The sequence below is a fragment of the Lynx canadensis genome, chromosome E2 (genome assembly GCF_007474595.2).
Source record: "Lynx canadensis isolate LIC74 chromosome E2, mLynCan4.pri.v2, whole genome shotgun sequence".
In the NCBI taxonomy this organism is placed as follows: domain Eukaryota; kingdom Metazoa; phylum Chordata; class Mammalia; order Carnivora; family Felidae; genus Lynx; species Lynx canadensis.
The window spans coordinates 48,818,923-48,844,667 of record NC_044317.1 but is presented as its reverse complement, the minus strand read 5'-3'; the positions used below and the strand labels follow the sequence as shown (position 1 = coordinate 48,844,667).

Here is a 25,745-nt window from a genome sequence, read left to right as displayed (position 1 = left end):
ACCCCATGACTCGAGGACTCCGAGATTCTGTGGCTCCCAAGCTCGTGCCAGGCAAAATTCCTGAAGCTTCGTGAATCACCCAGCAACAGGTGCCAGCGCCCGCCCACACCCCGGGGCCAGAAAGCAAGTACAACACACACTTCTCTCTCCCCACTGATATATTTGATAATTGTCCAGAACCAGAGATGGCATCAGCCAGGGGTGAGGGGGAGTAAAAAAGAGCCCAGGGAGGGGGCTGGGTGGGGGCAGGGAGGAAGGGACGAGGAGAGGGAGAGGAACAGAGACACAGAAAAGAGAGGGGGGAGTGGGGGGGATGGGGAGAGAAGCCAGCCAGAGGGGAGAGAGGGCGGGAGGCGGGAGGTAAGTTGAGGGGGTGAGGGTCAAGGTGGGGCCACGGGGAGAGAGGGCCCCTCCCCCAGAATACAAAATGGGGGGACTGGTGGGGGCTGTCCTGGGCTTGGGGGGCAGGGAAGAAATGGGCGATGTGGGGGGGGTGAGGTCAGTAGTAGGTTTCCTTCTCCACCCAACCTGGAGACAAAGAAAGAAAGAAACAGAGAGAGACATGGAGACGGGCACAGGAGAGAGACAGAGACGGAGAGGAGGGAGACCAGAGAGCCAGGGAGAGAGAAGTGGGGAAGGGGCGGAGGGGCAGCACAGAGGGAGGTGGGGGAGACACAGAGAGAGGTCAGCACAGGGCTCCGCCCACCTCGCCTCCACCTGCCCCCCTGCCCCCCAGCCTCCCCCCTCCACCCGCTGGGCCCCCTCACCCCCGGGGTTCCTGCGCAGGATGAGTTTGCGGATCTCATCGTAGACGAAGATGAGGAAACTGTAGGGGAAGGCACAGAACCACCAGCTGGGCCTGCGGAGAGGGGAGGGCAGGAGGGCCTTGGTGAGGGGTCATAATGGGGGACACAGCTGCAGAGTCTGGAGAACAGGAATGCCACCCTGGGGGGATCCCCCCTTGCCCTTTGGGCCCACAGGCGAGGGGTGCCCTGGCCGGGGCCTGCAGGCTGCCCCCTGTGAGGACGTCCTCAGGGGGCAGGTTCAGTGGCACCAGAACAGGGCCTGTGGCGAGCCTGGCGGGCTCAGTCGGTGGAGCGTGTGACTCTTGATCTCGGGGTTGTGAGTTTGAGTCCCACGTTGGGTGCAGAGATGATTTAAAGATAATAAAATCTTAACAATAACAATAATAATAAAAAGAACAGGGACTGTGATGGGGGGCACAGAGGTGGGGCCCAGAGAGACACCAGGAGAGGTGGGGCTTGTGAGGATGTCCTGCAGGGGAGGCTCCTCTGAGGCTTCTGGAGCAGGGTTGTGGGAGGGAGGGGCACTCACTTGAGAGGGTACATGCGGAGGGCCACGTCCATGCCTGGGCAGTAGGACAAGAAGGCAGCGAGGGCCGTCTCCTCAAACAACCCGAAGATGAGGATCTTGTTCCTGGAGGCACAGGTAAGGCTGGGCCCAGAGAACCTAACCCAGCCCCCAATCCCACAGGGACAGGCACACCCAAAGGCAGACGGAGACAGGCAGACCCGGAGTCACACAGAGACAGAGACGAGAAGAGACAGAGGCAGAGAGACGGCAGCACAGGAAGATCAAGACAGAGACGGGGCGCCTGCGTGGCTCGGTCGGTTGAGCGTCCAGCTTCGGCTCAGGCCATGATCGCACGGTTTGTGAATTTCAGCCCCGCATCGGGCTCTGTGCTGACAGCTCAGCGCCTGGAGCCTGTTTCAGATTCTGTGTCTCCCCGTCTCTCTGCCCCTCCCCTGCTCGCGCTCTGTCTCTCTCTCCCTCTCTCTCAAAAATAAATAAACATTAAAAAAACTAAAAAAAAAAAAAAAAATCAAGGCAGAGAGACAGAGAGAGCAACAGACACGCACACAGGCGCGGAGAGGTAGAGCCCGCGACACTCCCGCCCCCGGACACACACGTAGAGGCAGACTGAGAGAGAATCCGAGACAGACGGACCACTTGAGAGAAAATCGCTCAGAGGCCAAAGCTGAGACACGGCGCACGAGGGGAGGCACAGACAGACACACAGAGGGGACAGAGAACAGGGCCTCGGGCGGCCAGCCCTCACTTCATGCCCTGCTGGAAGACGGAGTTCCTCCGGGTCTTGCAGATGATCAGGTCGGCCCACTGCACGACCACGATGCTCACGAAGAAGGCCGTGTGGCACGTGAACTCCACCACCTTCCTCTGCTCGTATGTCTGCAAGAGCGGTGACAAGCGGTCAGCGCCCGGGGTCCACGTGCCCCCTGCCCGGGCCCCAGGGCAAGCAGCGACTCTGTCCAGGTGGGGCCTCCCCACTTTGGCTCGTGGCCCTGCGGGAAGAGCAGGGGCTGTACGGGGAAGGAGAGAAGTTAATCGTGGCCTCAGTTGTCCACCAGGAACCGGAGACCCTGCGGGGCTCCCGGGACAACGGACACCAGCCAGGCTTTGAAGGGATACACAGGGACGGAGAAGAAGGGGGCGAAGGCGTCCCGCCTGGTGGGGCAGAGCATGGCCAGGGGACTCGAGGACCTCGGTGGGCTGAGCCAAGAGTGCCAGGGGGCTCCCAGCACCCGGCAGAGGCCTTCACGGCGCCCCTGGGGCAGAGGGGCCGTCCTAAGGAGCAGCCCTGCGTGGCTGGGACAGCCGGCCCCGGGCTCCTGTCGTGGGCAGGGGCGCTGAGCGCTGACCGGGAGGCCCCCATGCTGCGGGGCCCGCTCACTCACCCACTGCTGCCCGTAACTGTCCTCCAGGTCATTGACGGTTCGGTCATCCCAGTTCAGCCGGATGCCCACCAGGTTGCTGGGCAAGAAGCCATTTTCTGCCAGGATCACAAAGTAGGAAAAGAAGCCACCGAGAGCCTGGATCATTCCTGGGGGTGGGGAGGAGATGAGCAGAAGCTCAGGGAGGGGCCGGCAGCCAGTCCAGGGCACCTATGAGGCCCCGTGAGACTCCCACTGGGAGGTCGGTGAGGCCGCCTCGGAACCCACCGCCCGAGCCTCATCTGAGGCTGGGCTCCCGGATGGCAACCCGAGGGCGCCACCTGGTGGTGGGAACCTGGGACTGGAGCCTCAGGGAAGGGTCTCACCTGGAGGCTCTCTCCCACCTGAGCCAGGCCACCTGATCATCAGGGAATCCCTGAGAAGGCCCGCGTTTCAGTCTAACAGGCTCCTCAGTGCAGGAGTGATCTCCCCAGGCCTCTGACCACCACCATGAAGCCTCTGCTTTCTGGAACACTCCTAGCAATGGGGAGCTCAGCACTTCCAAAGGCTCTGCACACATCACCTCCAGCAGCAGGTTGAGGAGGAGGTGGGAGGGGCTGGGGCTCACTCCTGCCCTCAGAGCGCTCACAGGCTGATCTTGTCTTTCCCGCCACGGAGGCGGGTGGGGCAGCGGGCTCTGCAGTGGCCAGCCTGGGGCCAACCCTGACCTGCCACTCCGTGTCCCATGTGCTCCTCAGATGCACCCCCACGCCTGTCCTCCAGGTGTACCCGCCCCACCTTGGTGACCAGCACCCATCTGTAAGTCACTCCTTCCAAACCTCCAGCACCAAGTCCTACTCTCTCCCCACTCATCCAACACAGGGTTTCAGAGTGCTCATTCTGGGCCAGGCTCTAGGCCCTGCACATCCAGCCGTAAATGAGGTGCGGTCCCCAAGTCCTCACCAATCTGCCCGTAGGCCATGCTGATGAGCCTCTCATTGACCAGCTTGTCCGTGCGTGGGTTCCTGGGCTGTCTCTTCATGATGTCACTCTCCGCAGCCTCGTATGCCAAGGAGATGGCAGGGACCTGGGCAGGCAGGGCCACATGAGCCGGGAGTGGGGGACCCTCCCTTCCCGGGGCCCAGAGAGTGGCTGGGGCTCACCATGTCAGTGCCCAGGTCAATGCAGAGGATGGTGATGGTGCCCAGAGGCAGCGGGATGTTGGCCATGATGAACAGTAAGAAGGGTGTGATCTCAGGAATGTTGCTGGTCAGGGTATAGGCGATGGACTTCTTCAGGTTGTCGAAAATCAGGCGGCCTGAGGAAGGGGCAGGCTCAGATCCCGGGCACCCTGGCCCTTCGCCCCTTCCCTGCCTGGTCCCTGAGTCCTTTCCAATCTACCCTCCCACCTGCCCACCTTCCCATGGAGACATCCAGCCATGACGCCCTGTTCAAACATTCTCGAAATATAGCCACTTTGGAGAACTGTTTGGCAGTTTGTATTAAAGCTAACCACCCCTCCCCCCACTGGTAATCCTACTCCTAGGTTTAAATAAGTGTTTACATCCACCAAAAAGTGCAGGAAGGTCCACCATAGCGTTACCACCATAGCCAAAACCCTGAACCGACCCCAATGCCCATCAGCATAGGAGTGGATAAACCAATTACGGTCCATCCACACAACAGAACACCACTCAGCAAGAAAAAGGAACCAGCCGCAGACACACCCAACTCCGTGGATGAATTTCACAGACGTTACGTTGAGTGAAACGTAACACAAACGCGTTCATGCGGCACGACTCCATTTAGATGAGGTTTAAAACTAATCTATAGTGCTTATTTTTAGGAAGGGAGATACGGGCTGGAGGGGACGCGACGAAACCCTAACGGGGCTTTATTCCTGCCACACATGCTCTGCTCTCCCCAAACGTCTGGTGTCTCATCCTGAAGTATCGATGGAGGGGATGATGATTGAAATGTGCTTCGACGCGGGGCCCCTGGGTGGCTCAGTGAGTTGAGTGTCTGACTTTGGCTCAGGTCACGATCTCGCGATTCGTGAGATCAAGCCCCACGTCAGGCTCTGCGCTGACGGTGCGGAGAGCCTATGTGAGATCCTCTCTCTCTCCCTCTATCTCAGCCCCTCCCCCACTGATACTTTCTGTCTCTCTCAAAATAAATACATAGATAGATAGACAAATAGATGGGGCGCCTGGGTGGCTCAGTCGGTTAAATGTCCGACTTCGGCTCAGGTCATGATCTCACAGTTCGTGGGTTCAAGCCCCGTGTCGGGCTCTGTGCTGACAGCTCGGAGCCTGGAGCCTGCTTCGGATTCTCTGTCTCCCTCTCTCTCTCTGCCCCTCCCCTGCTCATGCTCTGTGTCTCTCTCAAAAAAAAATAAAATAAATAAACAAATAAATAAATATGCTTCAACATGATCCAGTGTGTATGCTGAGACGAAACAAGATTGGCCATGAGCTGTCGTGGATGGTGACCAGGCTCTTTGCTCTGCTGTGCGGTCTGCCTGGAATTTCCCCTACTGGAAGTTAAGCTTTGTGGGGGTTTTTTCCACCTCAGAGAGGCCTCCCTTGCCCCCCGCCCCCAATCTAGGCAGGACCCTCGATACATAGCATCCCCCGCCGGGTTGCTCCTTAGGGCTTGTCACAATTTACAGCTAGGTTTGTTATGTTACAATCTGTTTGCTAATTTGTTAAAAGCTGCCGCTCCCACCTCCTTGAGGGGAGGGACCAATCACGTCTGCTCTGCTCACACTGTCTGTCCAGCCCAGTAAATGCCTGGAAAGTGTGAACGGTGTATCCACAGATGTGCGCACTGTGAACACACAGACGACTTGGGGAATAAGAAAGGGGTAACCGTGGTGTCTTCTGGGACAAAGGAGACAAGGGATAAGGGCATTTGTCACTTTAGGCACAGCTTTACTGCTTAGATTCCCCTTGATCATGCATTATTTTTCGCATTGGGGAACGTTTCAAATGTGAGAGAGAAACTGCAAGAAAATGCACCGCAGCATGAATAGTGACTATTTCTGGATGGTGAGCTTATGGGTGATTCTAATTTTCTGCTTAATGCTTCTCTTAATTTCCTATAATTATCAGGAATGCCTCTGGTGATCGGAATAAAATTAACTGTGAACAAGCCCCATCTGTGGCCACACTGAGGCCCCCTCAGTGTCCCCCACCCCGGACACCAGGCCCGGCCCCACACATGCTCCCTCACACCGCCTCGCCTGTGTGCATTCTGTTCCTCGGCCCAGAACTCCCTTCCCTGCCATTACTCTACGTGAACATTCCAACTCAGCCCTTGGGGCTCCATATAGCGATCCCTGTCCACTCTGGGAAGCTTCCTTGCCCCCTGACCCCGGGCTGGGGGAGGGGGCTCCACAGGGGTCCCGAAGGACCCTCTGCTTCCCCATCCTTGCATTTAAAGGTATTTTAAAAATGCTTCCACGTCTACATCACCCACCCAACTGGGCCTGCGCTGGGCGATGCTGGGACCCAGAAGTGCGTCAGCACAGCCCCGCCACCAGGGAGCCCCCAACCCCACGGGGTTGAAGGGACAAGCTGAGGCTTCACCGGGGCTCAGGAGGATTCTGGTGTCTCCCCACCATCATTCGGCTGCAGCCGAATGGGTCCCTCTTGCCCTTCTCCGACCTCATGCAGGAAACCCAGTCTCCAGGACCACCCCGGCCAACTCACCCTCTTCTACACCCGTGACGATGGAGGCAAAGTTGTCGTCCAGCAGAATCATGTCCGCTGCCTGCTTGGACACGTCAGAGCCGGCAATGCCCATGGCCACACCGATGTCTGCCTTCTTCAGGGCAGGGGAGTCGTTCACGCCATCGCCAGTCACGGCCACGATTGCTCCCTGGAGGGACAGAGAGTGAGGATGACGCCCAGGGGCCTGGCCCCAGCCCCCTCCTCATCAGGGACCAGAAGTCCTGGCCCCTGAGGGACTTCAGGCTGAGCCCACCTGTCTCTGACAGCCCTCCACGATGATGAGCTTCTGTTGGGGGGACGTGCGGGCGAAGACGATCTCCGTGTGGTTCTGCAGGATCTCATCGATTTGCTCAGAGGTGAAGTCCTTGAGGTCAGTGCCATGGATCACACAGGCCTTGGCATCCCTGGGGAGAGCAGAGAGCTGCTCAGGACTCATGGGGATTAGTGGACGGACAGCCAGGCCAACCCAACCCATACCACACAGGAGAGGCAGAGGACCAGGTTCTGAAACCGAGCCTCAGGGAGTATAACTGACTTGCTCAGGGTCACACTGCCCGTGAGCAGGAAAGCTGGGACGCGGCCCTGCACCAAGCTGTCCGTCCTCACGTGTGGAGGGGGAGCAGGACCCAGGAGCCGTGTCAACAGGGGAGACCCAGGAGGAAGGGGCACAGACGGTCCCAGTGGGAGGCCAGGTGGGGGCAGAAGCCTGAGCCGGCAGGGGCGGGCTCACCGGGGGTTGACCTGGCTGACGGGAATGTTGAGCCGGGCAGCGATGTCCTCCACAGTCTCGTTGCCCTCGGAGATGATGCCCACGCCCTTGGCGATGGCCTTTGCCGTGATGGGGTGATCACCCGTGACCATGATGACCTGTGGGCATGGCGTGGAGACGGTCCAGCCTCCCTGCCGGCCCCTGGGGCCCCGGCCCCGCCTCCCCGGCTGCCCCAGGCCACACCTTGATGCCGGCGCTGCGGCACTTGCCCACTGCGTCGGGGACGGCGGCCCGGGGCGGGTCGATCATGGACATGAGGCCGACGAAGCAGAGGTTGTCCGTGGTAAAGTTCACATCGTCACAGTCAAAGGCAAAGCCTTTGGGAAACTGCTCCTCGGGCAGGTAATAATGGCAGAAACCTGATGGCAGGACGGGTGGGGGGTGTGAGGGCTCCAGCCTCGGACCTCCGTGCTTCCCGCCCACAGCTCCCAGCCGTCAGGGTCCCCGCAGTCTGGACAGTCCCAGCCGGCGGGGGAGTCTGTCAACATTTATTGCCTGAAGATGCCTTCCCCTCTCATTCATTCATTCATTCATTCACTCATTCATTCATTCATTCATTCATTCATTCATGGTGCATTCTGGGAGGTGCTGTTCTAAGCCAGGCTCTGGGCGGCATCACACCCCTCCACACCCTCAAGGGCCCCCCAGAGCTGGCCCAGCCCCTGCCCCAACTCAGCCCCACCCGTGGAGCGCACCGAGCACTCGTTCGCCCAGGCCGCCGAGCTCGAGGTAGGCATTCTGGAAGGCCTCCTTCATCTCCTCGTCCAGTGGCTGTTCCTTGCCCTGCAGCAGGATGGTGGAACAGCGGTCCAGGATGCGTTCGGGGGCGCCCTTCATCACCAGCAGGTATCGGTTGTCGTTGGGGTCCTCGGTCTCGTGGATGGAGAGCTGTGGATAGGGCGGAGGACGGAGGGTGGAGGGTGAGCGTGCCGGGACGTCTCAGGACCAGAAGCTGCCCGCCCCCAGCTGGGGGAGAGGACTCCCCTCTCCACCTCCAACCCCCCTCCAGCTCAGAGCCACGGGTGGTAGGACAGACCACAGCTGGGGCTCCCTCGGAAGGCACTGCCCAAATCTCTCTACCCGAGAGCTCCATCTGGCTCTTGGAGTCTCCCACAGAGATCTCGGCTCACCCCTGCCCATGTCTGTCTCTCCATCTCACAGATATTTCTGCCCATGGGTCTCTCTCACAGAAATCTCAGCCACCCATAGGATGTGTCTCTCTCCCTGCCTCACCCAGCTCCCTCTCACCCCACATCTGACCTGTCACCAAATCTGCTCAGCTCACCCCTCAGATACACCCAGATTCTGACCTCTCCTCACCTCCCCCCTGACCTCCCCCTCCGGCCACCCCCATCTCTCCTAGGGAATGTCACAGCAGCCTCCACACTGAGTCTCTGTGTCTGCCCACCCCAGCCCTTCATGTCGCCTCCCCAAGGCAGCCAGGAGGCTCCTTTAAAAAACGTGAGGCAGGGGCATCTGGGTGGCTCAGTCGGATAAGCGTCCAACTTTGGCTCAGGTCACGATCTCGCGGTTTGTGGGTTCGAGCCCCGCGTCGGGCTCTGTGCTGACAGCTCAGAGCCCGGAGTCTGCTTCGGATTCCGTGTCTCCCTCTCTCTCAGCCCCTCCCCTGCTCACGCTCTAGTTCTCTCTCTGTTTCTCAAAAATAAACATTAAAAAAAATTAAAAGAAAAAAAACCCCACAAAGTGTGAGTCAGTGGAAAACGGTGCAGCCACTTTGCCAAAAGGTCTGGCAGTCCCCTAAAAGGCTCAATGTAGGGGTCCCATCTGGGCCAGCCATTCCCGAGGCACAGGCAAGGTCTGTACGTCCACACAGAAACGCGTGTGTGAACATTCCCAACAGCGTCAGACACAGTGGCTCAGGGGGGCGAACAACTCGTATGCCCGTCAGCAGGGGAACGGGATGAACCAAATGGGGGGTATCCGGACGATGCAACATTATCCTGCCGCGCAGAGGTCTGCTTGCACACCCACCACAACGCGGACGGACCCCGAGAACGCTACGCTAAGTGAAAGACGCCAGTCACAAAAGGCCACGTGTCATACGATTCTGTTCCTCTGAGATGTCCAGGATAGGTCAACACAGGAGAGACAGAAAGTAGGTTAGTGGTTGCTTAGGGATCGGGGAGATGGGGGACGGGCAATAGCTAAGGAGTGATGGGGCCTCCTTTCGAGGTGATAAAATGTTCCGTGGTCGTGTAGTTGATTCCGCTTATCTGTGAATATGCCAAAATGCGGAATTACAGACTTTACGTGGGTGGCCTATGGTATGTGAGTTATACCTCGATGAAACGCTTTAAAAAACATTTTGTTTAATGTTTATTTATTCTTGAGAGAGAGAGTCAGAGCATGAGCAGGGGAGGGGCAGAGCGAGAGAGGGACACAGAATCCGAAGCAGGCTCCGGGCTCCGAGCTGTCAGCACAGAGCCCGACACGGGGCTCGAACTCATGAACCGTGAGATCACGACCTGAGCTGAAGTCGGACGCTTAACCGACTGAGCCACCCAGGCGCCCCTCAATGAAATTCTTTTAAAAAACATGAGTCAGGTCCCATCTCTCCTCTGTTCAGAGCCCCCCCGTGGCTCATGTCCCTCTTAGAGTCACAGTTGAGTCCTCCCCACGGCCCACAAGCCCATTGGGACCTGACCAGGCACCCACTGCCCTGGCTCACCGCTCCATCATCCTGGCTGCCTGGCTGTTGTTCAGACACATCAGGAAACCCCTGCCTCAGGGCCTTTGCACATGCTGGGCCCACTGCCTAGCACAGTCTTCCCCCAGACACCCGCAGCTGGCATATTCTGTATCTCCTCCTGCCTTTGTCATCGTCTGTCTTCTAGCACTAGAGTATAAGTTCCATGTGAGGGGAGACTCTCCTGCTTCACTCACTGCCACAGGTACCAGCACCTAAAACGTATGTGCCTGACATGCGGTGGCTGCTCAAAAAAATGGATTTGTTGAATGAATGAGAGATCTCTGGCCGGCACTCACTCCCTGCTGCAGGATGACCTCCATTCCTCTGCCTCCCACTCTGGCAGAGGCCTTACTCTCACTCTTGGGTCTGCCTGTTCCTTACCTAACCAGGTCGATACTATCATTCCCATTTTACAGACGGTGAAACCAAGGCTCTGGGAGGTTAGTAACTGGCCCAAAACGAGGGGGCAGCGGGGCAGGGGTGACCACCTATAGGCATTAGAGACTGCGGCCCAGGCTCGCTCTCCCGGGCGGCCCAGAGTACCTGGTATTTGTTGGTAGAATTGAAGGGAATCTCGGCCACTTTCTTGTTCCGTTCACGCATCAGCTTCACGGAGCCGGAGGACAACTCGATGCACTTGAGCAGGGCAGACTCTGAGGCATCCCCGGCCACGTCCCTCTAGGGGAAAAGAGGGCTGTGAGCGCGGAGCAGCGGGCGGTGGGCGTGGGCAGGGCCGAGGCGAGGCGGGCAGCTGGACCCACCTTGAGCACGGGGATGTTGTCCTGACCTCCCTTGAAGACGGCACGATTGCAGAGTCCGGCGATGTGGGACAGGGCTACCCAGGTGTGCGAGCTCTTGTCGAACGAGGTCCCTGAAGGAGGCATGTGTCACAGGTCACGGCGTCTCGGGGGCCAGACCCCCCCCCCCGTCCCTGCCTGGGCCCCACTCTCACCTGACTGGTCCTCAGTGGTGTCAGCCTCATGGATCTGGTTGTCAAACCACATGTGGGCAACCGTCATGCGGTTCTGGGTGAGGGTCCCCGTCTTGTCCGAGCAAATGGTGGATGTGGAGCCCAGGGTCTCCACGGCCTCCAGGTTTTTCACAAGGCAGTTTTTCCGAGCCATGCGCTTGGCGGTCAGCGTCAGACACACCTAGGGGACGTCCAAGGGCCGGCAAGTTACAGGTAGAGGCCGGCCGCAGGGCTGGACCGGCAACGTGAGCACCAACAACCCACCCGCCCGGCCCAGAGACAATCCGGGATGGCCCGTGGAAGAGTTAAGCGTCAGTGAAGCATCCGACTTCGGCTCGGGTCATGATCTCGCGGCCCGTGAGTTCGAGCCCCGCGTCGGGCTCTGTGCTGACCGCTCAGAGCCTGGAGCCCGTTTCGGATTCTGTGTCTCCCTCTCTCTGCCCCTCCCCCGTTCATGCTCTGTCTCTCAAAAATGAACAAACGCCAAATCATTCCGTCGATATGAAATACAAAAACTACACTGCTTAGAAGCCGGGGTAGGGGTTACCTTTGGGCTGGTGGGGGGTGCAGGGGGAAGCCGAATAAGGTCTTGAGGGGGTTTCTGGGGAACTCGATCTGGGTATGGCTGACACAGGTGCATGCTGACTCAGCAGCCTGTGCGTCTGTACGCGCGCCCCCAGGTATGCACACGCCATGTCTATAAAAAGCCTTTGACCTACCCTAGCTTTGAACACGCTAATATGGAAAATGCTCCAGGATATATTAAGTAAAAGAATTGGGGCGCCTGGGTGGCTCAGTCGGTTGAGCGTCCGACTTCGGCTCAGGCCATGATCTCGCGGTTCGTGAGTTCGAGCCCCGCGTCGGGCTCTCTGCTGACAGCGCAGAGCCTGCTTCGGATCCCGTCTCCCTCTCTCTCTCTCTCTGCCCCTCCCCTGCACTTTCCCTGTCTCTCAAAAATAAATAAGCGTTAAAAAAAAAGTAAAAGAATCAAGGAGCAGATCAGGATTCCTGGGACAGTCCCTTCTATGCACCCTGAAAACAGCATTTACCCACACGCTATGATACGCCCACACCTGCTGGGCAGCGGGAGGGTGGGGGGAACCACTACTTTCTTTTTTAACTATTTCCGTGTATCCTTTAGACTTTTTACCGTGAAAGCGTACTTCTTAATTTTGTACGTGAATTTAAAAAGGGCCAGGACCGCGAGCCCCTTGTGCCTTGCAATGTGTCTCAAGATTCTTGTGCGCTTGTTTTGTGAGGCGGGCTTTCTGAGTCCCCAGGCCCCGTCGTCCAAGATCTAGGAGGCTGGGCCCTCGGTGTGCAACCTGGCCTCACCAGGAAAATTGCCATCAGGCCCCCCGCCCCCCTCTTCCCTCAGACGTGGGAGTCCGGGCCTTACAGTGACAGTGGCCAGCAGGCCCTCCGGGACATTGGCCACGATGATGCCGATGAGGAAGATGACAGCCTCAAGCCAGGTGTATCCGAGGATGAGGGACAGGATGAAGAAAGAGACGCCCAGGAAGACAGCCACGCCGGTGATGAGCTGGATGAAGTGCTCTATCTCAATGGCGATGGGCGTCTTGCCCACCTCCAGCCCCGAAGCCAGGGTGGCAATGCGGCCCATGACAGTGCGGTCACCCGTGGCCACCACCACACCTCGAGCCGTGCCTGTGGGGTCAGAGGGGGTTAGGCTGAGGTGGGGATGGGGTCTCAGTGAAGTTCAGAGGAGCCCCGAATCCCAGATGCACAGCCCTCCGTGTGGCCCAGCCCTGCCCCAAGCTGGGTGCCCCCGGCACACCCTGCCTCACCTTCCACGCAGTTGGTGGAAAAGAAGGTGATGTTCCGAGTCTCCAAGGGGTTGTCGTGTGTGCAGTCGGGAGAGCGGGTCTGGGGCTCTGATTCGCCGGTCAGGGAGGAGTTGTCCACCTGGGGGTGGGTGAAAGGAAAAAGGGCTCAGCCCTGGGATCAGGGAGCATTTGTCCAGAGGACACCGGGGCCGAAGCCTGTATCCCTGGAGGTCACAGCTAGAAGCCGGGAAACCTGGGCGGGTGAGTGGTGTCTGGGGGGCTAGAGGTTGGGCTCTTGAAGGAGGGAAGCAGAGGTTTCTTGCCAAGGTCTAAGATATTGATGGGTCTGAGGGGTGGCGACCAGGGGCCTGGACTCCTGGGTCCTGCGGGAGGAGGGGATGTGGGCTTGACCCCTGAGTCTGAGGAAGGAGGGGCAGGGGGCCTCGACTCTTAGATCTGAGGGAGGAGTGGGCTGGGGGCAAGACTCCTGGGTCTGAGGGAGGAATGGCTGGAAGCTTGACCCCTGAGTCTGAGGGGGGAGGGGCTGGGGGTCTGGACTTCTGAGTCTGAGGGAGGAGGGGCTGAGGGCCTGGACTCCTGGGTCTGAGGGAGGAGTGGGCTAGGGGCTTGACCCCTGCGTCTGACGGAGGAGGGGGCTCGGGGCAGGACTCCTGCATCTGCGGGGGGAGGGGCTGGGATCCCGGACACTTGAGCCGCTCCAGGGAGGACAGGCCCACCTTGCAACCGTGGGCTGAGATGATTCGCAGGTCGGCCGGGACTCGGTCTCCACCCTTGATCTCCACCAGGTCCCCGACCACCACCTCCTCAGCATTCACCTGCATCTTCTCACCCTCCCGGATCACCAGGGCTTGCTGGGGGCAGAAGGGAGAAGAGTCAGCATCCCGGCTCTCTGCCTGGGGTTGTATGGCACACCTCACCCCCGCATTCCGACTCCCCGCTGGCCCCTTCCTGGGCTCCACTCACCTGGGGAACCATGTTCTTGAAGGACTCCATGATCTTGGAGCTCTTGGCCTCCTGGTAGTAGGAGAAGCAGCCGGTGATGATGACCACGGCTGCCAGCACGATGCCCAGGTACAGCTGTGGGGAGACACAGGGTCACACCCCAGAGCCACTCGCCTTGACATTTGCAGAATCCGGGAAGGGAACGATGAGTCAGTGGGGGGAGGGGGAAGGGTCTGTATTTGTGCGTCTGGCCGCAGGCTGCGTGGTCCGTGTGTCTGTCGGCCCGTTCGTGTTTGAGACCCTCTTTCTGCACATGGGTGTGTTTGAGTCTATGGGTCAGTCCGTGTCTCTGTTTTGCGTGTCCATCTATCTTTCCGCCTATGTTAGAGAGTCTGAGTGTATGCTATTATCCATCCACGTGTCTGTCGGTGTTTAGGTCAGTGTGTCCGTCTGTCCGACTGTCTGCATGCCTGGCTTTAAATTCACGGCGCTGTGTTTGAGACTTTGTATGTAGATCTCTGTCTTTCTGTCTCTCTCTGTCTGCCTAGGTCTGAGACTCTGTGTCTATCTGCCTGTAGGTTTCACCTTTTTTTTTTTTAAGTTTTATTTATTTATTTGTTTGTTTATTTATTCATTTAGTCCTGTGTCTGTCAGTCTACGTCTGTGTGTCTGTGTGCCTGTGTGTCTGTACTAGGCAGGTGTGTTTGAATCTCTGTCCAGGCGTGACTGTGTTGACTTTACATGTGTTTGCAGGCATACTGTGCACGCGTGTGCGTGCATGTGCGTGTGCGAGGATCTCTACGTAGCCAGTGTGTGGCTCTGTGTTTATGGGCACAGTGTCTATTGAGACTGTGGCCCCCGCTGTGTGTCCCCTGTGTTGGGTGATGGGTCACGACAGACCAGCAGGTAGGCATGCCTGGCTCTCTACATGGGTGTACTCACTTTTTGGGGTATCTTTCAGGCCATGACCACCTGGTGGAGCCTGTCCCCAAGGCCACTGAGATCACAAAGCCTTAGGATAGCACCTTAGCTCACGCATCTGGCTGTGTGACCTTAGACAAGTTACCTGGCTTTTCTGAGCCTCGGTTTTCCTCATACCTTCTCTGGTTCCCTCACCGAGTGATGATGAAAGTCAGATGGGAAAAGAGTTGGAGACTGGGCTCTGAGAAGTCTGGAGGGGTGGGAGAGGCAGGGTAGGATGCGTGCCCCTAAATGCATAGGCCCTTGGCAAGGGCCGTGGGGAGGGCACTCACGTTGTCGCCAGAGGGATCGTCCTCTGTGCCGGCCTGGATGCCATAGGCCAGGAAGCAGAGGATGGCTCCGATCCACAGCAGGATTGAGAAGCCCCCGAAGAGCTGGCGGCAGAACTTGACCCATTCTGGGGTGGTGGGTGGTGGTGTGAGCGCGTTAGGCCCATCCCGGGCCAGGATCTCCTGGGCTTTGCTGTGGGTCAGACCCTGGGAGACACACGATTCACACAGAACCCTCCCTGAGCAACCCTGGCACCCCCACCTGCACGAGTACCCCAGGCACCCAGGGGTCCTGGCCCCCAGCCCCCTCCCCCCTCAGGCCCAGCCGCACCTGCACGCAGTCTGTGTTGTATTTCCGGCAGACCTCTTCCACGGACATCTTGTGCTCTGTCTGGGGAACGAGAGTTTGTGGGGAGGCGGTGAGAGCCTCTCCGGGGAGGAGCAGGACCTGAGAGCCTCAGGCCCATCCCCAGCCTGGATCTCCTGTCTGGGAGGGTGCACGGGCACAAAGGGTGGGGCTTACCATAGCCACCTCCTTCTTGAGGTCATCCAGGTCCCTGCGGTCTTTGGTGCCCTTGCTCTTCTTGGGCGAGCCCTTGTCATCTTTCTTGTCCTGCGAGGTGGCGACACGATAGCTGTCAGAGCCACCAGACTGCGGGCGAGAAGGGGTTACAAGGGGGACACCGGCCCTCCGTGCCCCACTCTCACCCCTGCCTGCTTCTGTGCGGGTCTGGGGGTCTCAGTCTGTCTCCCAGGGCTCACCTGCACCTCCCTGTCTCTGCCCTGTGTCTCTGTGGGGGTCTCTCTCAGAACCGAGGGTCTTGTCTCTTGCAACTGGCCTCACCATCTCTGACTCCATGTTATCTCTGGGTCTCTGTCCCCCAGGGTCTCCGTCTGGGTCTGTCTGTGCTTCTCTCTGTTTCTGTGCCTACTCCTGCGGGTCTTTCCCCCTCTCTCTGGGCCTGTCCAAACTCCCCGAGCGTCCATCTCTTGCTACGTCTGTCTGTCTCTGTCTCTGGGTCTGTCTCTCCAGGTCTCTGTGCCTCTCTTGTCTTATTGCTCTCCTTTGTCTGTCTCCTGCCTCTTCATATTTCCATCCGTCTCTCTGTGGCTGTTTCTTTCCCTGATCTGTCTCCCTTGTCACTTCATGTCATCCGTCTCTCTTCCTCTGAGTCTCTTGGCGTGTGTCTCTGTATAGTTTTGTCTGTCTGTCTGATCTCTGGCTCTTTATGTCTCTCTGTCTCATATAATGTCCATTTCTGTCTCTTGAACCATCTCTCCCCGAGCCTGGCTGAGTCTCTCTCTGGGTTCTCGTATCTCTCCAAGTCGAAGTGTTGTGGGATCTCAGAAGGTCTCTGTGTATCAGTATTTTCTGTCTCTGTGTCGTTCTCCGCCCTTATTTCTGTTCCTCTCCTTCTTGTGTCTCTGTCTTCATCTCTTGAGCTGTCTTCTTCTCTGGAATGCTGGGCGTGTCGCTCCCTATCTCCTGTTTCAACCACCTTGTCTGTCTACCTCTCACCATCTCACTCTGCAACCTTCCCGTCTGTCTCTTTCGGGTCTGTCATGGCATCTCTGTCCTTCCAGCTCCAGATCTCCCCACTATGTCATTCTCCCTGTCTTCTCTACCCGGCTCTTTTCCTGGGCTCCTTTCCCCAGCTCCATGGATGTCTCGGCCTCTGTCTCTCAAAGGACCCAGCAAATCTCAAGAGGCCTCACAGGCTTGGCAGGAATGGAGAGGAAAGGTGCAGGTGTTGGGTCACAGCTGGGACAAAAGCCCCGGAAGCAGGCTGCTATGCACAGGGATGGTGGCCGGCTGGATATACAGCCAGTCCTGAGGGCCTTAACTGACAAGCTGTGGGCCCTGGCCTCCCTCTTGGGGGTCGGTGGGAGCCACGGACAGCTCTGTACAGGCGACGGGCAAGGTCAGGTCTCTGGAGGACAGACTAGGAGGTGGCTACGATTTGGGGTGCAGATGGGCAGGACGCAAAAGCCCCAGGCCTGGCTTGAACTGGATGCAGTGTGAGGGGGTGAGTGAGGTTCTAGTCCGGGAGCCCGGGCGAATGGAGAAGGCAGTGTCCCTGGAGGCTGGCAGGAGAGGCGGGGCCAGGCCAGGTGCTGGAAGAGGGCTGCTGACGGATCCTGCGGGCCCAGAGCCAAGCTGGGATCCCAGGCTCAGGCAGCTCAGCGCTAATCCCCTCGTGACCTTGTAGAGGGCTGAGCTGCCTGCCGTCTGCCCCCAGACCCAGAGGCTGAGCCTGGGGGTTGCTGCGGCCTGGAGGCCCAGGAGCCTCTGAGAGAGTTTCGGGGGGTGGGAGGGAGGCTTGGCCCTGGGCCAGCCCTGCAGCAGCACTGCGTCTGACTCAAAAGCACAGAGGCCTGGGGGACAGGGAGGGCACATCTCCATTCCCGGAGCCAGGAGGGGTCTTACCTCCCCACAGGGGTGGACCCACGGATGGAGAGAGGTGGGACAGAAGGTCACGGGGTCAAGGTAGAGAAATGAGGGGGAGAACACAGGAGAGGAGAGAGATGGGGTCCTGGCAGGAGTTGGGGAGAAAACCAGCAGCCCACCCCTGAAACCTCAGGAAAAGCTGGGAGAAAATACTTGGAGGAAGGAGGGGCTGGGGACCCTGGACCCCTGAGTCTGAGGAAGGAGGGGCTGGGGGTCTGGATCCTGGGTCTGAGGGAAGAGGGGCTGGGGGCCTGGACTCCTAGGTCTGAGGGAGGAGGGGGTGCAGGGCTGGAGTCTGGATCTGAGGGAGGAGGGGCTGGGGGTCTGGATCCTGGGTCTGAGGGAGGAGGGGTTGGGGGCAGGACTCCTGGATCTGAGGAAGGAGGGGCTGGGGGTCTGGATCCTGGGTCTGAGGGAAGAGGGGCTGGGGGCCTGGACCCCTGGGTCTGAGGGAAGAGGGGCTGGGGGCCTGGACTCCTAGGTCTGAGGGAGGAGGGGCTGGGGGCCTGGATTCCTGGGTCTGAGGGAGGAGGGGCTGGGGGCCTGGACTCCTGGGTCTGAGGGAGGAGGGGCTGGGGGCCTGGACTCCTGGGTCTGAGGGAGGAGGGGCTGGAGGCCTGGACTCCTGGGTCTGAGGGAGGAGGGGGTGCAGGGCTGGAGTCTGGATCTGAGGGAGGAGGGGCTGGGGGTCTGGATCCTGGGTCTGAGGGAGGAGGGGTTGGGGGCAGGACTCCTGGATCTGAGGGAGGAGGGGGTGGGGACACCCCAGTCCCTGGCAGGCGAGCCTTGGCTCCTGCTTGCCCTTGCTATGACCAGACTCCCTTGGGGGCGGGCTTCCATCTGCTGGAGGGGGAGCCGAGGCTTTCCCAGTCAAGGCAGGAGGCCCAGATGGGCGCACTGCGGGGCGGGAGCGCCTCTGAGGGTGGGGGACATGCCTGTCTCGCCGCAGCCAGTCTCTGCGTCTCCTCACCGTTTTCCGCTGTCCACCTCCCCCTGACACCCTTTAGCTCACGCAGCTTCTGCACCTTGGCCAGCCTCCCCCCCCCCCGAAAAGGGTGTCTGGGGCCTTCATCTCTGAGCATCTCTTCCTCCACTTCCCCTTTTGCTTTCTGCCTCCTCCTCCCATCCTTCAAGCTGACTTTGGTCATGTCTGGGTAGGAAATGTCTGTCCTTGGGTCTCTTAACGTCAGACTCAGTTTCTCTCTTTGTCTCTGTATGCCTCTCCACGTCTTTGTCTCACCCATGTCTCTGCATGTCTCTCTGACCATGTCTTTGTCTCTGTGTCTACGTCTCTTTCTCTCTGGCTCTTTCGGAGCATCTCTCTCTGTCTCTGCCTGTTTCTTTCGCTCTTTCCATATGTTTCTGCCTCTCTGCCTCCAATGTCTAAAGAGCCTCTCTTCTGTCCCCTTCTTTTCCTAATGCCTCCCTTCCTTCTCTGGGGCACGCAGCCTCAGTCCTCTCCCCTAATCTGCCCACAGTTCCCCTCCTTCCATTCCACTTACCTGGAAGCCATCACTGACTCTCACCTCCCCCCTTCTCTCTCCCAGTCCTCTCCCCATCCAATTCTTCTCCATCCCCCTCGCCCACCCCAAGTCACAGATTTGCAGCCCCACCCCCACCTCCATCCTTGGGCCCATCAGCCTTCATCCGCCATCTTTCTCCCCATCCCTCATACTCCCTCTCCATTAGTCTCTCCCATCCGGACCCTCTGTCTTCATCCTACCCAGCCCAGCCCACCCTCCTCCTTCTCCCACTCTCCCCCACATGGCCCCGCCCCAGACACGCAGGGAGGAATCCAGGGCTGCAGAGGGGATCAGGTGGTCAGCCAGGGAAGGAGGCGGCATCTGCTGGAGAGACTCACAGACAGACAAGGACACACGGACACAGAGGCAAGGGCATAGCCAGACATGCACGATACACTCCCCCCACCCCCCACCCTCCACCTTTGCACACATGCGCCCTCAGCCAGGCACTCAGTCTCCCTGCCATGGCTCTCCTGCTTCTCCCAGCCCCCCCATATCAGCTTCCCCAGATTAGGGGCTGGACACACACCACAGCCCCAGGCCACGCGCCGCACTGCGGAGCCCCCCCATCCAGGCCTGGAAGGAGAAAGAGAGGTCATCTGGTGTTCATCCCATAGCCTGGGCCTGTCCCCACCCGGCCAGGGAAGCGGAGGGGTTTCAACACCCCCAGACACAAACACCAGCTCTCAGACACACCCAGACACGACTGCAGACAGACACAACCTGGGGCCGCCGGATCGCCGGCAGACGGTGCTGGCAGGACCTGACAGAGCCAGGAGCTCACACACGCGCACACGCACACGCACACGTACGATGGAGCATGCCACCACACCAGGTCAGGCAGAGATGCCGAGGGCCGGTCGGTGCCCCTCGGACCCCGCACACAAAGACACGCCAACATACGCCACAGACCCCGCGGCCCCAGGCGGCCCCGTGCACACGCTCAACCGGGGCACACCAGACGGACGGGCCGGGTCACGCAGACCTGGCCGCGGAGCGCAGGGGTCCCGGAGCCCCAGCCTCCCCCCTCCCCCCCCCCCCCCCCCGCAGACACCCAATGACACTGGACCCACAATGTCGCACACACGCACGGCCCGGCCGGCCCGAGCACCTACCCCCATCTTGGCGGCTCCGGGGGAGAGGGGCGGGCGGGCGGGGCGGGGGCCGGGGCAGAGGCCTCAGGGCGGGCTCAGGCGCGGGCTCGGGCTGGGGGGCCTCTGCAGCGCCCGCGCCTCGGTCCGCGCGTCCGTCCGGCCGGCAGCCCTCCCGCACTGAGTCTGCGGCGGCCGCCGCCTCCGCCTCCTCATATGCCCGCGCCCGCGGGGGGGCCGGAGCCGGCCAATCAGGGGCGCCGCCGCCCTGACGGATGGCCCGCGGCCCCGCCCCCGGTACTGCAGCTGTCCTCCCCGCCCCCCAGCCTCCGCAAAGTGGCGGCACCGCCGAGGAGGGGGAGCGCTGCGGAAGGGGGGATCCCGGAGACCCCGCAATGAGGGGCTTGGAGACCCTCGCGGTGGGGGGTGGCGCTTCCGAGGAGGGGGCGCTGAGGGAGAGAGAGTCCCGAAAACCCCCTCACGGTGGGGGTGTTGCCACCAGGAAGAGGGCTGCGCTGTGGGAGGTGGACACACCGGGTGGGGGGAAAGCCCCGCAAACCGCCACGATAAGGCAGGGGGCCCAGAGCCCCTCCCTCCGCAGTGAGGCGGGGGCGGGGGGCTGGAAACCGTGTGGGGGTGCTGTTCAGGAGGGGGAGCTTGAGGGAGCTTAGGAGGCAAGGAAGACCTCACACTGAGACCCCCTCACCCTTTGCCCCGACACACAACTGCACGGGTCCACGGCAGACACGTCACAGCCAGAGGCCCCCACCAAGCCTCGTACTCACCCATAACTGTCACCTAGATAGCCCAGATGGGGAGGACACACAACCCCCCCCCCAGCTTCACAATCACATTCCAGAACACACCAGCTTGTACCCTCACGTGCCTACTACACCACCCCATCACACAACCCTAGAGATTCACCAACGCGTGGAAATAAAACACACGCCCTCCCATCACAAAACAGAATCACAATCACAGTCATAAAGTGCCACGTAGATTAACACACACCCTCAGAACACTACATCACAGACATGCCTATCACACACTCGACCATACCTGGCCCCGTACCATTTCACATAGGGACCGACAACCACGAAACCCGTAAATCCATAGACCAACACATATCCACACTCGGCACCATTGCACACACATAGGCCTTACGCAGCCTCACACACCACACGAGCCTTTGTTTTGGACACTGCTGCAGAATCACACAACAGCACACACATCAGCACACACGCCCCCCCCCCCCAGTGAGCAAAAGCCCACAGGGCACAATCGCCAAAGCGTTGCTAATTGTGAATGACAGGCAAAAAGGTGCACACAGAGTGACACACAGCACAATAATTCACAGAAATAGATCACGCGATACCATCCCACACACTTCCCACACTACACACATCATATAGTATAGTGCGATCACATACACCTCTGCTGTACCTGCAAACACAACCCGATGCCCCCACCCACATGCCACACACATCCCATCTCGGTATGCACACACACAGGCTTGGCTAGCACACACACCTTGGCCTGCCACACACACACACACACAACACCCCATCAGTCACCCACTGAAGCCTAAGGAGTGTCACAGCCTTTCACCCCCACCCCTTGCTCTATGAGGAACACCCCACACTTTCCCTAGGGCCTGTCGAAGGGGCAGAGAGCAAGGGAAAGCTTGTCCCTGTAGTTTTCTCGGAAAGTGGGAGTGGATGTGTGGGGGACACAGGCAAGGGGCACAGCGTGAGCCTGGTGTGTATGGGGGGTGGGTGGGTAGTGAAGGTTACGGACCTGGTCAGGGAAATATGTGAAAGGCTAAAATAAAGGCTAGAGTGAGACACACACAAAAAGATAGAAACAGAGAGACAGATATTCAAAGCCGAAGAGAGACAAGCGTGGACGAGGAGACAGGGCCAGAGAGTAAAAGCGGCGTAGGGAGTCATCTTCTTTGGCTTTCCCCAGCACCCAGAGCCTCGGCCCAATCCTGTACTCTGACCCATCCCCATCCCTCCCTGCTGTCCCTTGTTGCCATGGTAATAGGGAGGCCGAATATGCAGCAAAGGAGGCTGGGCCTGCAGACCTGGCCTGTCTCCATGGAGACTGGGGAAGGGGGGGGAGCCACATCTTCTAGCCCAGGTGGTTGGCACCCAGGTCCCCTCTGCAATTCTGCCCCCTTCCTGGGGGCGTGTGTGGTGGGGGGAGGACCCATATCATCCCTCCCCCCCCCCACACCTTGCCTGTTTCTGGCAGGGATGGGCCTGGACCATGGGGAAAGGGATGGGGGGACAGGGACAGAGATGCCTAATAGGGTGTTTGGATCCCTGGAGATTCTAGGCTCTCTCTCCTCCATTCTCCAGTTGTGCTGGGGGAGACCTTGGCCCCCCCACATGACACCCCAGATACAGGCTATGTCCCCCCCTTATGCACTCCCTCCTCAGACACTAGCCTGGTGAGACTGATGACTGTGCACCGTGCTCCCAGCGCGAGGCTCTGCGGAAGTTGAGGGGGAGGAGGGAAGACTTAGGAAGGTCACAGGGATGGACAGGGACAGGGGAGCTCAGTGAGAGAAACATAAGGAGAGACTTAAGAAGAAATAGACACAGTTCAGGAACAGATAGAGGCCGATACAGACAGACTGACTGACAAAGACAGAGAGGCCAGCAAAGTCAGATGAGAAAACAGATGGAGGGAAACAGAGCAACAGAATTGCTCAGTGAAGGTGACAGAGAGACACAGGGACATAGAGAGCCAGGCAGAGACACATTTGGCAAACTGGGGAGACTCAGAGATAAAGACCCAGGAGATACTTGGAACAGAAATGGGGACAAGTGGGAGGGCTCGGAAATGGGGAGAGACCTTAGAGATCAGCTGCATGGTATTGGGATCGAGAAGTGGAGAGACCAGAAATCATATTCTAGTCACCTCAACACACAGAGTTCGGCCCAAGGGCAGAGACATTGATTAAAGTCTGTGCAGTTGATGTGCGGACCAACAGAGACACTGAGACCAGCTCGCCCCCACACCTGTCCCGGAGGGGCACACACACAAGTGCCAGGGGCACAGAAGGGTCCAGGTGGAGACTGGGGGGGGGGTCCTGTGTGTCAGGCGGGGTCTCCTGGGTGTGGCCTCCCCAAGGACCGAGAAGGCAGGCAGGCCCTGCAAGGGAGACAGGGCAGTGCGCTACAGTCGCGCCGGCCGGTGCTGAACGGACAGCTCCCGGCTTCCGGCAGCGTGCCCGAGAGGAGGGCCCATCCTCTCCTCTCCCCCACGCTGTCCCACTCAGTCTGGCTTCCCTCACCGCTCCGGCCCCCTCCTGTCTCCAACTAGTTGTCTTTGGCTTCTAGTCTCCAGCCTGTCTCTGTCCCACCTCATCTCTCCTTCTCTCAGCCCCAGTTCCCTAGGGTCTCTTAACTTTCCTGCTTCATCTGTCTCTCCGTCTGTCTCATCCCTCTCGTCCCCTTCTCCATTCTACCTCACCTCATCACGGTTTGTCTCTGTCTCTCCCCGCCTTTGCCCGACTCTCTACTCCTCCCTCTCTACCCCCCTCCTTGTCTTTCCCCAGCTCTCCCTCTCCCCCACCCCTGCCCCATCTTTTCCTCACCCCACCTCTCCATCTCTCCCCCTTCTACTCGGCCTCGTTATGGCTCTCGCTGTGTGACCTTCACTCGTCCTTTCTCAGCTGCAGTTTCCAGTGGAAACCTCCAGCGGGGCGGGGGAAGGCGGAGACAGAAAGCAGACCCACCCCTCTCCCCTGCTCAACCAGTCCTTCAGCCACCCCCAGTCTACTGGGATTTCTCACTTCCTCTCCTGGGGACTGGGGAGGTACATTTTCAGCCGAAACACAGGGTCACAGTCACAGACAGGTGGAGATGGCCCCACGGACGTATGTACACACACAGGCACACAATTAACAAGTTACCAAATCACCCTGGCCCAAGCACACACCTGCCACTTGCGTGGCCACCCCAGGCAGGGTCACACTGAGCAGTTCACTCACCCTCCCCTTCCCCCAACCCCATCTGGTTTCTGTCTTTCTGTGTCTCCGTTCCCTGGTGTCTCCTCCTCTCCAGATCCCTGCATCTCTCTCCATCTGTCTCAGGGTCTCTGTCGCAGCCTCCTTCTGTCCTGAGAGAAGGTCAGTGGAGAGGGGCCAGCTGCCAGGACCTGGGCTAACCTGCTGGCTGAGGGCAGGGCCCAAGGGTGGAGAGAGTCCAGGAGTGACCATCCAGTGTGTGGTTCTCAGCAGACTCCCTGGGGAGCCCGAGCCTTTAATGCCCTCATACCTCCAGGAAATGAGACCCAGGTATCCCCAGTTTTTGGGGTTTTGTTCTTTTTTTTATTCCAACAGGGCCTGGGGTGTGGCAGGGGGAGGGACGGGGGCCCAACTGACCTCCTCCCTGGGGGGTGTCTCATAGAAATTCCGAGGTTTCTCCCCAAAAAAAAGAGAGAAAGAGAAGAGTTGAGGGGCGCCAGGGAACACCCATATGCCCAGAGGCCCTCCCGTTCTCCAGAAGTGGGGAGGGCTGTGTCAAGTCTTGGGGAGCCTGAGCAGTCCCAGGATGGGGCTCTCCTCGCGGACTGCTTTCCGCTTCCGGAACGGCCCCGCAGTCCCCGGCCCCCGGAGTCCTCGATTCCTGCGCTCCTCCTGTCCGCAGTGGGGGGCGGGGGCGCAGTGCGGGGTCCGCGGCACCCTCTGGCAAGTCCACTAGGGGGCGCAGGAAGGCTCCGGAGCCGGGCCTCGGACGACACCGTGAGCCGAAGGCAAAATCGCGGCGTCCGGAGCACCGGGGCACAAGTCCCGACCCTCGCCCGCTGGGGAAGCGGGGGCGGCCCGGGCTCCGTCCCTGCGGTCAGTCCCGCCGCCAGCCCGGCTCCGCCCGTGGTCACTCGTGTTCGGCCAGCTCGCGGGGGCCTGCGGGGCCTGGCCGCGGCCGGGGCGGGCTGGTGGCTTCGGCGGGGGCGCCTAGGCCACGCGGGGGCGCGCCGGCCCCGGACGCCCGCAGCGCCTGGATGCGCCGACACTCCTGGCAGACGCGCACGTGGGTGCAGGGCGTGGGCGCGGGGGGCCGGGCCCCGCCGGGCGGCCCCGGGTCGTCCAGGAGGCGCTGGGGGCCCCCGTGCGCGCCGCCCGCATCCCCGCCCGCGCCGGCCGAGTAGAGCTTGCCGTTGCTGAGGCGCATCTCGCGGACCGCGCGCAGCGACAGCAGGGCCCGGCTCGCGCCGCCTGGGCGCCGGCGCCGGCGGGAACGCGACGTCTTGCGGCAGGACACCGCGTGCCGCAGCTCCTGCAGCATCTCCTGGCACACCGACACCTGTGGGCGGCGCAGGGCGGGGCGCGGTGGTCACGGTCCGTCGCTCGCTCTCCTCGCCGCCGCCCCCTCGCCTGGCTTCTGCGTCCTCTTTCCCTTCTCTGCCTCGACCCCCCTCACCCTGCGCCCCCGGGCTCCACTCCTCCCCTCCCCTCCCCTCTTAGCCTCCGCTTTTCGCGTGCTGTCTCACCTCTCAGCCTCTCTGCTTCCGTCCTCGGGTTTCTCCCTGAGCCTGCCCTCGCCTCCTATCCAGGCCCCTGTCTTTCCCTTTCTTGTCATTCCAAAGTCTCTGACTCCCTCCTGCTTGTTTTCCATCTTCTGCCTCTAACTCATGCTACCAACTATGGCAAGACCTATTTACTGAGCGCCTGCTGTGTGCAGGGACCAAAACAGGAAGTCCCTGCCCTCGTGGAGGTTGTATTCCAGCGAGCAGAGACAAAACTAACAAAAATGTAAATACAGGGAGTATGTTAGCCCGTGATGAGTGCTGG

General features: G+C 59.9%; 2 protein-coding genes across 4 annotated transcripts in view; both read right to left on the bottom strand.

Annotated features, from left to right (window-relative positions):
- Positions 1-325: 325 nt before the first annotated feature.
- On the bottom strand, positions 326-19,988 carry ATP1A3 (ATPase Na+/K+ transporting subunit alpha 3). Its single transcript, XM_030299433.1, has 23 exons — positions 19,964-19,988; positions 15,400-15,528; positions 15,208-15,267; positions 14,880-15,083; positions 13,648-13,761; positions 13,401-13,535; positions 12,685-12,802; positions 12,276-12,544; positions 10,859-11,057; positions 10,668-10,777; positions 10,450-10,584; positions 7,892-8,084; positions 7,380-7,555; positions 7,158-7,294; positions 6,681-6,831; positions 6,407-6,575; positions 3,857-4,011; positions 3,657-3,780; positions 2,718-2,863; positions 2,081-2,211; positions 1,336-1,437; positions 768-859; positions 326-528 (listed from the first exon to the last, which is right to left on the bottom strand). Exons 1-23 carry the CDS (start codon positions 19,967-19,969, stop codon positions 500-502), a joined length of 3,084 nt encoding a protein of 1,027 aa, XP_030155293.1. The 5' UTR covers positions 19,970-19,988; the 3' UTR covers positions 326-499.
- A 4,281-nt stretch (positions 19,989-24,269) lies between these two features.
- GRIK5 (glutamate ionotropic receptor kainate type subunit 5) overlaps positions 24,270-25,745 on the bottom strand; it is a 55,067-nt gene continuing 53,591 nt past the window's right edge. For all 3 annotated transcript variants that reach the window (XM_030299245.1, XM_030299246.1, XM_030299247.1), the window contains one exon: positions 24,270-25,257. In XM_030299245.1, coding sequence (XP_030155105.1) covers positions 24,829-25,257 — 429 coding nt within the window. In that variant the 3' untranslated portion in view covers positions 24,270-24,828. The remainder of the gene's footprint in view (positions 25,258-25,745) is intronic.